Below are 12,700 nucleotides of genomic sequence, written 5' to 3'. Positions count from 1 at the left end.
TACATCTGAAGAATTATAATTATGCGGATAAAATAAAAATAAAATACCAATAAAACACAATAAAAGTTACATACATGTATACACAATTGTTTTTGTTTTGTTTTTTTGTTTAGTTTTTTTTTCCGTGTTTCCGGAACTAAAGTCTCGGACGTTGTTTCAGTCCGGACATGTATTTTAAGCGCACTGTTTACGTTCATGCCGTGGATCTGTCTGTTCGCTCCGGAGACAAAATATACTAATGTTTCTTCTTTAACATGTATTCTCACGGATCTGAAAGTTTAATAAAACAGGCAAGGTGAGGAAATTTAAGATTTAAAGATTATTAAATTATTACCTTGTGTGTTTTATGCCTTTACTTCCTTAGCGGTGCTAGCTCTACAACATGCTAATCCATTATATATGCTAATATTATTGTATTGCATTTGCCATTGACTGTTTTTAAATATATTTTTTTATTGATTTTTTTCCAGGACAAAATATGCATACAGTGTGCAATTGACACACATCCCTTTTTCCTTATAAAGAAAATAAAATAACAATAAGACATCTGAGTGGCAGAACAAAAAAGAGGAACAATGACATTTAGTTAAAATCAGATCTTAATTTTACATAATCCAGCCAGTCTTTCCATATATTCTCAAATTTCAAATTTTAAAGTACAAGTCAGTTTCTCCATAGCATAAATGTCATGCATCACATCAATCCAGTTTTCCATTTTTAGTGCCTCTGCCCTTAACTATTTCCTAATAATACCCTTTTCCCCGCTAGCAACATGATCCTAAACATTCTCATATTGTTTTTACAGTTAGCATCAAGTTGACTCAAATAGAGCAATTAAAAAGTATAAGGAATAAAGTATAAGGAATTTCAGCATTGAGTACTTTATCTACACATTTCTTTAAATCTGCCCAGTAATTCTGTACCGAGGGATGAGAAAAAAAATATGAACATGAGTTGCCACCTCGTCCCCACAGCTCGTCTCTCTATACTTTGTCTGAGCCGGAGCTCTAAAAAAAATGTCACTACATTTTTCCAGGCTTTCTCTCTCCACATTAAAGATGATGTTGTTTTCCATATATGTTGCTTAGTCTCATTCCATTCCTCCTCTGTCAAACGTATATTTGCTTCAACTTCCTATTTTCTTTTTATACATTGTGTGTCTTCACTTTTTACATTTTCTAAACATATGTATATGTTTGAAATCCTTTTTTGTTTAGCTTGAACTGTTTTTATTCTATTTAACTGCCTCTCTTGTGCAAATGAGTTGCCACTAATTATATTTTAAACCTGCTTATCTTGACCTGCTGTTTTATGCTCAGGGATATTCAGGAGTCTGAGCTGCAGAAGTTTTACAGTAGACTGTTAAAACTGCTACAGGGGAAGGATCTCGGACATGAAGCTGTGGACTCATTACAAAGATTGCACCTTATCCTGTCAGCCACAAAGTTCACCAGGAAGTAAGATGCAATCATGGATCTCAACTGATTGTCTGATAAACACGTGCTGGCGTGTTAACACTTTTAGTGCTTGTAAAATCTCTTTTGGCCTGAGTTACCCAGCAGAAAATAATGGTAAACTATGCAATTGTATTAACCATTCTTAAAGCAAGCACATGCTCAGACAATCATATTATGTATTTTGGCACTGATAGGCAACATACAATCACTGATAATTACTTAACTAAAAGTGAATAATCTGTATGCAAATAATATGTGTTTTAATGTGCAGTCAATATTTTCATGATTTATGTCTGATCTATTGACAGATTGCCTTTAGAGCTTCACAAAAAGATTTTCTCCCTCATCTCCTCACCTTCAGAGCAGTTTCAGATCCTGGGCTCATCTGTCCTTAGAGAAACACTGCCACTGTCTGATCAAGATGTGAACTACATCCAAAATAACCCAAGTGTTTTGAATAGCCATGTCACTGGTCTGCTGCTTGCACATGTGAGCAAATTCATTACATGAGTTTTGTTCTGTTAGTTAAGGTACCATAACAAAAATGTAAGTGGACTAATTTTTACTTCTTAACCGTCACAGGCCAGCTACACAACTGTCCTGACACTTTTCTGTGCTCAGCTTGTGCGCAGTCTGGAAAGTCGACATTCAGAAGCATTATCTCACTCACAAACATACACTTTGCCAATCCTTAATAGCATTCTGACACATCGGCCTGAATGCTTAACAGAAGGTAATGCATAAATGCCAATAATTAACTATTAATAAGAGGTAATATATGGCTTCTAAACATTAACTATGAGCACCCGTTACAGAGCAAGTGACTATCCTGAGTAAAAAGCTTGTGGATTGGCTGCGCTACGCCAGCATCACTCAGGCAGCTTCCCCTGGTGGATTTTTCTCTGGGAGTCGGTCTAGACAGGTGGACGTATAAACATTTAGTTTTGTTTTTTTGTTATTTTTTGTTATGACAAGCTAAATGTGTTGTGTGCTTGTTTCCTTTAGCCTTGCCCTATTGCAGAGTTGGATGGAACTGTGTCTGGAGACTTTTTTACAGTGTTGTGTGTGGGCCAGGGTTTCACTGAGGACCAGTGGATGAATGTCCACTCTTTCTCAATATTACGCAACTGGCTTCTCACTTACCACTCTGTTTCCAATTGCAACAGTGCCTCAGACGCAGCAGGTATGACCTATCCACTCAAATCCATTGATACACCAATTACCTGAATGTGACCAAATAGAATCTAATGTCACAGCTGCAGAGACCAGCTGGTAGCCTCAGTTATTACATGCTCTGTTTTCAACATCTCCAGCAGCCAGGCTACAGTACAGCCTCTCGCTATCCCACTCACACTCTCTCTCCAATGGTAAGATATGGTGTGTGTATCTGCTTCGCCTCTGTGAGAATTTTGTATGAACTAAACAAATAATTTTGTTAACTCATGGGGAGCACATCAGCATTGCACACACTTCAAGTGGCTTTAACTGACTAACTGTTCCTAATCAACTTTTCTAATAACTTGTCACCAGCTGAAATCTAATTATGTGCGTTCTAAATCTTTCACTCGTGTGTTAATACTGTTTTAAGTTCACAATGGTGTGTCACAGTGATGTGGCAAATGTGGGTCTTAGAAGTTAAACAAATGTGTTTTCATAACTGTCTGCTTTTCTAACCAACCATGATTTTGTATATTCAATTTGTTAACATAATTATAATATTAAATACAATATTAATTGTAATATTGCTGTGCCAATTTCACCGTGACTGGTGCCCTTGGACAGTGTCGGTTTTGGACATACAGTGTAATTTCTCTGTTGCAGATGATCGCTCTGTGGATGGGTCTGTTATCTCCATAGTTTCAGCCACGTCGTCCTCCAGTCGCGTCCTTCCTCCAAAAGAGCGTCTAAGAGAGAAATCTTTCCAGTACTGTCAACGCCTCATAGAACAGAGCGACCGCAGTGAGTCTCTTATGTTTCCATGTTTGATGATAAGACCTGATGCCCTGTCTGCATATTCATTCATCATGTAGCTTTAAACTGATGCTTTTATGTTCTGGTATAATTACAAACTGATCATAATGTACACAAATGCTTTTTTTCAGAGGCCCAAAAAAAGGCAGACAGTGATTTACAAAAAGCTGTAAGTCACCAAAATCTTTTTAAATACCGTATATATTTTTTCATAATAAATATACAGTTCTTGATGTTTTTGTCCAGTGCCTTGTGGAAGCAGTGTGTATCCTGGACACCTTATGTTTAGAGGACTGCTCGCTGGTTTACCGCGCGTTCCCGTGTATAAAGGCTCTTTACGGCCGCCTCAGCTCTGACTTATCCCACGCCAGGGTCCTGTTACCAGTCGCACAGTTCTACCTCAACCATGGTCTGTTACTTACATCTTAATGACATCTGCTCCTCTCCACATTACACTGACCGTTTTACTATTATGTGCCACTGTTTTAAGGTGAGATGGCAGCAGTGGACTGTGAGTGCATGTGGCAGCTGGTGTTTAGTCGTTTTCCTGCTGAACTTTTCAATGACCCTCTACTGGCCCACGAGTTTCTGCGATTCGTTCGACAAAATATCCAAAATCTGCCAGTCAAAGTACCACAGTACACTAGATCATTCCCAAACCTGCTCAAGGTGAATATAATACCAAAAACAGGACAGAGTTAATTAACGCTGAAAAATTAATGTTTAAAAATGTAACGCATGCTTGTTTTTTGTTGTATTTTTAGTTCTTGGCCTGGGACAGTCCAGCAATGATAGATGACTTTGTAGATTTGCTGCCCTCTGTGGTAACTACTGGAACTGCACTGGAGCTGTTGCATACTCTGCTCGACCTGCCTTGCCTTTCTGCCACACTAGTCCTACAACAAAGGTATCAAGACCTTCACTGTCAATATTCTGCACTCAAATTTACCAAAGTTTCACCTTATATTGTGTTGTATAGGTCTGTCCTGTTTCCTATAACTGAACCAAACACTCGTTGTATTAAGGCCCTGGATGCCTTTAGAAATCCCACTTTCCGAGGTTTTTTTCTGTTCCTGCTCAGAAACGAGGCAGGCTCAGGTAGTCACACCCCGTATGTGTTAAGCGACAAAACAGTTAACAGTTTAATGACTTCTAAACATTTTTAGGAGATACTATTGACCGACTGAGCGTCCTGCATGAGCTTCTGATCGAGTCTGCTGATTGGCCGAGAGTGGTGCAGTGTGCGCAGACTGTTCCTGTGCTGCTGCATATATTTTTCAACACAGTTTTAAAGGTGGGAGAGTAGTCAAGTAATACCTTTATATGACATGTAAAGCATATTCTGTATATTAATTAGTCTGTTTTTAGGTGGCGGATGAAAAGCTTTTAGCCCAGTTGATTCTGGTGCAGCTGGAAAGAAGCAGTCTCCTCCTTAAAGTTCCCAACTACATGAATGAAATTCATAGGTCAATTATTTAACTCGTCTTTTTTTTCCCGGGGCCTTGTACACGTTGCCTGAAATGACCTATGTCCTGACTTGCTCTACTCGTGTCTTGCAGGGTGTTTAGCTACCACCTGCTGAAACTATGTAAACTCCACCCTTCCCTCGTGGTCGACCAATCACATGAGCTTCTGGATTTTGCTGGAACCACATCCAATGTCTACAACAAAGAAGAACTTTACACTCATGTTGTAAGAGATGTGCTGATTTACAAAACTAGATCATGTTTGTGTTTATTGGAGCCATTTCAGCAGACTTGATTTCACCCCTGTAAACACAAATCTGTTTTTCAGGTGTGGGTGCTCGGGGAGTACCTCTCTCTTTCTTGTGACTCCCGCTGTTCTGTTAGACATATCACTTCTTGTTTTGAGGCGCTGGAAGCTGTGCTGTTTGAGATCACTTCCTCTGCCCCACCTCCAGGGGGCATGTGTCCCAACCCCAGAGTCATTACAACTCTGATGAGCGCTCTTGCTAAATTAGCATCAAGGTCCCATGACCTTATCCCAAGGTTAAACTTCATGTAATGAGTATTTATCGTTTGTATTGAACTTTATTTTAACTATGTTTCCTGACTTTTTAGGGTTTCTCTGTTCCTCTCTAAACTGCGGACTGTTTCCAGAAGCGGCTCGGTGGCCTGGTGCTCAGATGATGATGACCTGGTTGCCATAGTAACAAGAGGGGAGGAGCTATGGTCATTGTTGAAAACCCCTGGTGTAGCACAGAGCGTCCTGACTCCACCTCCTCATGTCACAAAACCACAGTGGCACAAAGACAGTAATGTGGCCATGCCTCTGCGACTGCAGACCCTCACCAGCCTCATGCAGCCGCAGTAAGACTCTGCTCTGCCTCCCTGTGGCGCCTCGCTGTGGCGCCTCGCTGTGGCGCTTCCCTGTGGCGCTTCCCTGTGGCGCCTCGCTGTGGCGCCTCACTGTGGTGTTTCACTGTGGTGCTTCACTGTGGTGCTTCACTGTGGTGTTTCACTGTGGTGTTTCACTGTGGCGCTTCACTGTGGTGTTTCACTGTGGTGCACTTTTTTGAAGGAAATGAACCAAATCAATCTTATGTCAAATCTGTTTTTGAATATGAATTATGATGACACACAAATACAAAGAACAAAGTCATCATTGTGTACACTTTTAATACAGTATTTGTATTACAATGTCAAAATTATGTATTACAAAATAGATCTTTTGATTAAAAAATGTCTTCTGATTAAAACTCTACCTGAGTGTTTTAAATACAGAAACAGAAAAGCTCAAATTGTGATCTACACATTACTTGAGGCATGAAAATAATAAAAGAAGTTTAAGAATCTATCAGACATATAACATTTACACTAATAATAGTTTTTAGTGTTGAAAAAGTCTCATTATAAAGTGATTCTTTCTAATAATAAAATTTAGAAACTATAGTTTTCCAACAGTTTGTATAGAATGATTTTCTGTATTCCAAAATAAAATGTGCCACAGGATCAGGACCAGACCAGCTCTCATGATGCCTGTGTGTTTAAAAGCACTTTTGATCAGTGGAATTAAGTGTTTTAGGCAAGTCCAGATGTGCACACATGCACATCTGTTAAGGGATCATAAAAAAACACTGACCTTGTTGAAAGTTGGTCACTTTTAGACTAGCGCCAGTGCAAAGTTGAGGAATGTCTCCAATTTAAGTAATGGCACATATTTGGAATGTGTGAGAGAAATACTTCTGGCTGTAGCACACACAGTGGGTGGTGCTGATAGCCTTTAATGCCCTGTTTGATGTAGTTATTTTGCATATAGATATTGTCTGGTCCTGTTTTTGGTCCCTATTGTTCAATAGCAGCTGTACCACAGTCCCACAGCGTCGTCCTGTCACCTGGACGTCTGCAGCAGTGGACCCGGGACGTACAGATACTTCCATATGGCGTAATAGTGCACGCCCGCTCCAGCTGCCACAAACAAGTGCCAGATAGCGTGAGCAAACGGAACCACGCCGTCACTCTTAAAGAAGACCACACCCACCGCGTACAAGAGCCCTCCCACCGCCAGCTCGCCCACACCTGCACGCTCCACCTGGAAAAACATGCGAGGTAAAAACATGTGAGACTGTGGAAAATTTAACACCAGCCTGTTTTGACAATGTTGATGTGAAACAGAGATGATATTCAAACTGTTTTTTTTTTCTTTTTTACAAATTCACAGCTTTAATTTGATATATTAAAAGAGCTTTAAGGATTTTTGGATAAAGAATTTACCCCTGAACTAGGAGAAAATAGCAAAATAGGGGTGTGATTACCATTCCCAAGCTTTTCTGTTTTCTGTTTTCTGATTCTCTTGCCTTATTTATTGTCTTTTTTTCACCCTCTGACTGAAGAATAGAACAGGAGGAACACGCTACTGTATTTTACTACAGGCGTGTGGCAGGTATGACCCACACATCCTCAATAAATGGAAAGACGTGAAACAATAGACTCGAGGAAGTTGCTATTTTTATTTCATTATGTCCATTCAAAACATCTGGACTTATAAATCTTTGTCTTTTTTCACACAATAACAGGAAGGAAACATTTATTTGCCAAAAAAAGGAGACACAGAGTCAGAGTTAGTGGCTGTTCGCTCTTACCATAGACAGGATGACCAGCGCCGGTACGACCCCCATGGACACATAGCCCAACAGTTCGAGCAGCTTGTACCTACGATTACCAAAAAAACGCAACATGAGACAACAAAACATCAACGCTCAACACCACACGGGATTGTTTTTGCCTTAAACATTAGTCCCTGGTGTCTGGTGTCAAACCGGGACAAAGGCTGAAGAAGGGACTCGGTTACCTCTCGTGGAAGAAGAAAACGTATATGGACCCTGCAAAAGCCATGACCCAGATCATCCATCGCATGTGACAGGCCCAAGGTCCGAGCTCCCGCAGCATCAGCCTAAACAAACAACACGGTTTTGTCCTGATTTGAGTAATAATACTGCACATGTGTGAGTACAAATTAGGACTCACCAAGGAGAGTAAGTGGCAGCAATGAAGAAATAGATGGCCATTCTGTCACACATGTGGAAACGCTGCTCAACTTTCCTAGTAAATAGAAGATTTTCCATAGAGAATAAGTATTTTATTGCATGTTTTTAAATAAATTGACCAAATTTGGCTTTTTTTTGCACGATAAAAAAGAATCACAATTTTTTTTTTTTATTAAATCTATTAAATTTTGTATTATTTTCAAAAAGACGGACTTTTAAACATTGCAATTTAACTCAAAAATAGCCAAATTTCTTTCTCCAAAGTCCATAATCACACACTTTACTGACTGACAATTAGCTGGGATTGCCTTGATTAAAAAAGAAACCAAGCATTTCATTTCTGATTAGACATGAATTCATTTTGATCTTAATTAAATACAAAATAATTCCCCAATCCTAGTTAACCCGTCGTTTAGATAATGCAAAAACACGCTGACATCTGCAATCTAGTAAGTGTTAAATTTCAAAAAGAGGGTCTGTATTTTTGTAATAACACCGTGTCGGCCTTGAATTTTCCATAAACACTGGCGTTTGTTGTGTCTTTGGAGGTCGTAGTTCTCTGTACAACGACACGGGATCAGTTCATACGTGAGCGTTGTACAGTCTCGTCACCTCGTGTAGCGCAGAGAGAGAAACCGCCGTGTAACATCTGTTGTTTGCATCACAGCTCTCTGGCATCATTATAATTAACCTAACAGGGTGTCTGTGCAGTGATAGACATCTGCTCTGGATTATGTGCGCACCGGAGATGGCCGATTTTCCAAGCAGCGGTGTGGAAGAGCGTGGAGGTGACAAATAGACCGGTGAGGCCGCTTCCATAGAGCCAGGCGGCGACGCGATGCCATTGGTCCACGGACAGGAAGTACAGCACCGACCCACCGACGAGGCTGGGAATGATCCAGAACTATGAAAACAGTGATAAAGAATCTGATTATACAGCAAACTTTACATTAGATGATGCACAAATTAAAATAGATTGTCAGAGATATTTGTGTAGTGTAAAATGTGTAAGTATATCATCTAATACATGGAATAAATAGTCACATAAACTATTGATAAACTTGGATTTTAAGACAATTGGCTCTTTTCTTCTCGTCTGTAGTTCAAATACATTGCGCTGTATAGTTCAATATTGCATTTTTGTAAAAACAATTGTAGGAAAATAGACCAAAGTTTACAAAAGGTCCATAGATCGTTTCAACATTAGTTCTTCTGCGCATCCCGGTTCATCTCAGCAGAGGATGTTATGCCTCTGAAGCTTAACACTCATTCTGTGCATGTTTTCTCAATGATGTCTTTCATGTTTATGTGTTTGATTCACTGTCCACGCTCTCACAGCCAGAGGCCTCCGGGGATTACAGCAGATTAGAGAGCGCTACAGGCTGAATCACAGATTATCAAATGCATTCAAGAGCCCACGTCCTCACAATCCTCACGAACGTCCCGAAATCCTGTCCTAAGTATTTCTTAAAGGCGTCTTGTGTGTGTGTGTGTGTGTGTGTGTGTGTACTTACTCCATGCGTGGCACAGTTGGCTGCATGTTCGTATTCAGTCGGCTGGTATCTTTTACTGGGTGGCACTCTGCAGTTCATAAATCTAGAGATGAAAAGAGAAAGGATTTTAAGGGGGGTATGCAAAGGCCATTCAGTCATTAATAAGTAACTTTGTGTTTACGGTTCGGAGAGAACAAGTTAAAACATCAGGAGCAGACTCACCATACAACTAAAATACATAAAGAAGCTCTGTATTTACAGCTTTGGATGTGACCCACTGAGCGCTTGGTGAATAATGAAAAATCAGGGACATTTAACAATTTAAAACAACATCTTTTGAATAAGAAAAAGTCCTCGTGTCCTGTCGTATTTAACACGAAACTGAAACCTCTGAATGTGAAGCCCACCAGACTTTAAATACTAAATACTCAACCTCGTAAGATATCTGTGCACTTTAGTAACCAAACTACTAAAACAATATTTAACTTTTATATGATCAGCTCTCATGTGTCTGATTCATAATAATTTGTGATCTTGTTTTTAAAATGTAGAGAAAACTTACAATTTTGATAATATAATGTAAATGGCTCTATTAAATACGTGCCCTACTGTTGGATTCATTTGTGCATACTTCTGTTTATTCCTGTAGTTTTTATTTTACTCTGTTTTAAGTGTACATTAAAGATTTTTCTGTGTAACCATAGCAACTGTTTTGGCCCCTGCAGGATCCCACTGACCACTCGCCCTTAACGGCATTTGCATTTTGGCGTCGTTCACTTGGGCAGACTTACTCCATTCATCGTTAGTGCTCACGTTGGTTTTAATCAGCAGTTAATCCTGTCTTACACAGGGGAAAAAAAAACACATCTGGAGCTGTTACGAAATCATGTTTCACACTTGAAGAAGCACACGAGTCTTCAAAAAGCAGCGGTGTGCTGGGCCACAGGTGTCTCTGTCGGTCAGCTGTGTTATTTCATTACATATGATGGTCATAAACACAAACAACTGCATTTATCTGGAACATTCTGCAGGGAGAAGGTTATAGTCAAATCAAAGAGATAATAAAATGGAAAAAAGTACAAAGATACAGTTAAGGCTATTTAAAGTATAGAACAGAATACAATAAAAATGGAATAGAATTTGTAATACTGATGTCATGAGACTGATGGACAGTGGGAAACGTGGACTTGTGTGTAAATGTGACTGAAATATCACCACTAAACCACTCCGGTCTTCTCAGTTGTAAATTTTAAAAGAAATCATTAAAGGATTCTGTACCAAAATGCTGAAAAACTAAAATGCAACACGGTGGTAACATATGCTTTGAAACCCAAATGAAATCATTTTGCATGACCTTCTTTTTTATGTCCACTGCTCTATATTTGGACCAAGAGCCTTGTCTGTTTCTGTATTGTGGCTCCATCAATGGCCCTGAATGCCACACTGTGAGTCCCTCTAATCAGTTATGACAGAGCGGTGTGAGTGCGTGTTTGTTGTGTATGTGTGTAATGATGTGAAAGGAAAAGGGACGGGGGTGGGGGGGTGGGTGTAGTAGAGGAGGGAGGATGTGATCAGAGGGGACATTGTCATCATCAGACTTGCACTATCCCTGCTCAGGCCACACAGTAAACCTATACACGTGAATCCTGAGCTGGGGCAGAGGTGTAAGAGGGGGCCTGGTACAGGGGTCCACCGGCCTGTGCATATTACCTACAGGAGGCATTTAAGAAGATCTGCAGAACTGTGGAACATTTATGCAACAAAAGATTGTTTTAGAGCTCAGTGCTCCTTTTATTTTTAGAGATCTACTTATCTGCGCCATGAGGCTAGGTTTACATAATAGAGCCTTGTGCACAGCAAGAAAACAAGGCTCAAACTGGTTTTTCTGATAATGTATTTTGATAATAGATTCTATGACTATATTTAAATACAGTATAACTTTTGAAATGTTTTGCCTTTTCCTGTCTACATGGAGATTTGAGTCAGACTGAGGATTTTACCCAGACAAACATGGTGGACTGCAGGATGTGAACCTGTGAATGTGAAGTGACCAAGAGGCTGAAGTGACAGAACATCACCAGGTCCCAGTCACATATTCAAGACTATTGATAATCAGAAATTAATACATAAAATATATTTAAACACTTTTAGGCTATTAAAACACAATATGAAATGCAAACGTTTTTTTTAATGAGCAATGATACAATTAATCTTAAAGAAGAACAGTGTATTTGATTATTCTTTGTGGAATCATAAAGGCTAAAGTGATCAAAGTAAAATAAGATATCGGTGCTTAAATGTCTTATTATTTGCTTCTTGCACTTTGTGATTTCTTGTGTATCACTTTCTGCTCCTCAGAGTGATTCAGTCAGACTAACTGCACCAAATACTTTCAGTTTGGAATTGGATTTTAAACTAGACGTGTCTAATATAATGAAGGTTTCCCCGTGCGTCATTACGCACGGACGCACCAAACTGGTCCCATATTGGTGCCAAATGCAGGGTTTACAATGACGGTACGTTTACCTTCCAAATTTGGTCTTCTTAAAGTCCATCTCGTCCTGTGTGCGCGCTCTGTCTGTGGACTACACCAGAGAGCGTCGTCTCCTCCTACGGATTCCCCATTCCGGATATCCCACCGAGGCACGTCCAAACGCATAAGTCCCGCCGCTGCACGGAGCTGGAGAATGCAGCGGCACAAGATTATTTCATGTGAGGACAGAAGTAAAAGTGTTGTTTTTGATGCGTTGCTGACTGATGACACTTTAGTTGAGTCTGAGAGTTCGCAGGATGTTCCACGGGACTGGGTTTGTAACCCCTCCTCTGCCCCCTCCCCTCTCCCCGCTAATGGCTCATGATAAGAGAGCAACAAACAGCAGCCCCTCCCCACCACACACGACCACTGCTGCTCGCCTTTCAGACAGAATTTGTCCACTTTTACCATGGATCAGGGATAAAACTGTTACAGGTCCAAATGCGTTTTGGATAAACAGATGAAAGTGCGCCTCAAGTTTAGGACGCGCACAGTGCGCTCTCCTCATGGATTTATGGATAAATAAACATTATTCAGTTATGCAGCTGCAAACACATGGCCCATGCTTACGCTGTAAAACATGTTCCTCTTTTTTAACCAAGCTGTTAAACTGTACAGAGCTTGTGGAAAAGTCTCTGGAGCAAAAACAAGATGAGTTTTGACCTGATGTTTTAACAGGCAAAGTTTGCTACAGTAAATGATACAAATAGACCCAGAATAAGGAGATAACACAGGGACC

At 40.1% G+C, this 12,700-nt stretch overlaps 2 protein-coding genes across 4 annotated transcripts; one reads left to right on the top strand and one right to left on the bottom strand.

Annotated features, from left to right (window-relative positions):
- Positions 1–153: 153 nt before the first annotated feature.
- ap5z1 (adaptor related protein complex 5 subunit zeta 1) lies at positions 154–6,147 on the top strand. 3 transcript variants are annotated; one of them, XM_033970732.2, is made up of 18 exons: positions 154–295; positions 1,320–1,457; positions 1,766–1,946; positions 2,040–2,190; positions 2,273–2,379; positions 2,463–2,640; positions 2,771–2,824; positions 3,279–3,416; positions 3,560–3,597; positions 3,675–3,837; positions 3,919–4,097; positions 4,193–4,335; positions 4,408–4,526; positions 4,595–4,722; positions 4,797–4,894; positions 4,988–5,120; positions 5,223–5,437; positions 5,510–6,147. In XM_033970732.2, exons 1-18 carry the CDS (start codon positions 255–257, stop codon positions 5,760–5,762), a joined length of 2,457 nt encoding a protein of 818 aa, XP_033826623.1. In that variant the 5' UTR covers positions 154–254; the 3' UTR covers positions 5,763–6,147. The 3 variants fall into 3 exon arrangements, with proteins under 3 accessions (XP_033826623.1, XP_055079856.1, XP_033826624.1); XM_055223881.1 differs by having other exon boundaries at positions 175–295; positions 2,774–2,824; XM_033970733.2 differs by lacking the exon at positions 2,771–2,824 and having other exon boundaries at positions 175–295.
- Positions 6,148–6,232: 85 nt separating this feature from the next.
- mmd2a (monocyte to macrophage differentiation-associated 2a) lies at positions 6,233–12,229 on the bottom strand. The gene is made up of 7 exons (XM_033971076.2): positions 11,955–12,229; positions 9,450–9,531; positions 8,679–8,839; positions 7,916–7,990; positions 7,740–7,841; positions 7,531–7,600; positions 6,233–6,980 (listed from the first exon to the last, which is right to left on the bottom strand). The coding sequence occupies exons 1-7, from the start codon at positions 11,981–11,983 to the stop codon at positions 6,780–6,782; spliced, it is 720 nt and encodes a 239-aa protein (XP_033826967.1). The 5' UTR covers positions 11,984–12,229; the 3' UTR covers positions 6,233–6,779.
- Between the last annotated feature and the right edge of the window lie 471 nt (positions 12,230–12,700).

The sequence above is a fragment of the Periophthalmus magnuspinnatus genome, chromosome 8 (assembly GCF_009829125.3).
Source record: "Periophthalmus magnuspinnatus isolate fPerMag1 chromosome 8, fPerMag1.2.pri, whole genome shotgun sequence".
NCBI classification, from domain to species: Eukaryota; Metazoa; Chordata; class Actinopteri; order Gobiiformes; family Gobiidae; genus Periophthalmus; species Periophthalmus magnuspinnatus.
Note: the sequence above shows the minus strand (reverse complement) of the source record. Positions and strands in the feature narration are given on the sequence as shown.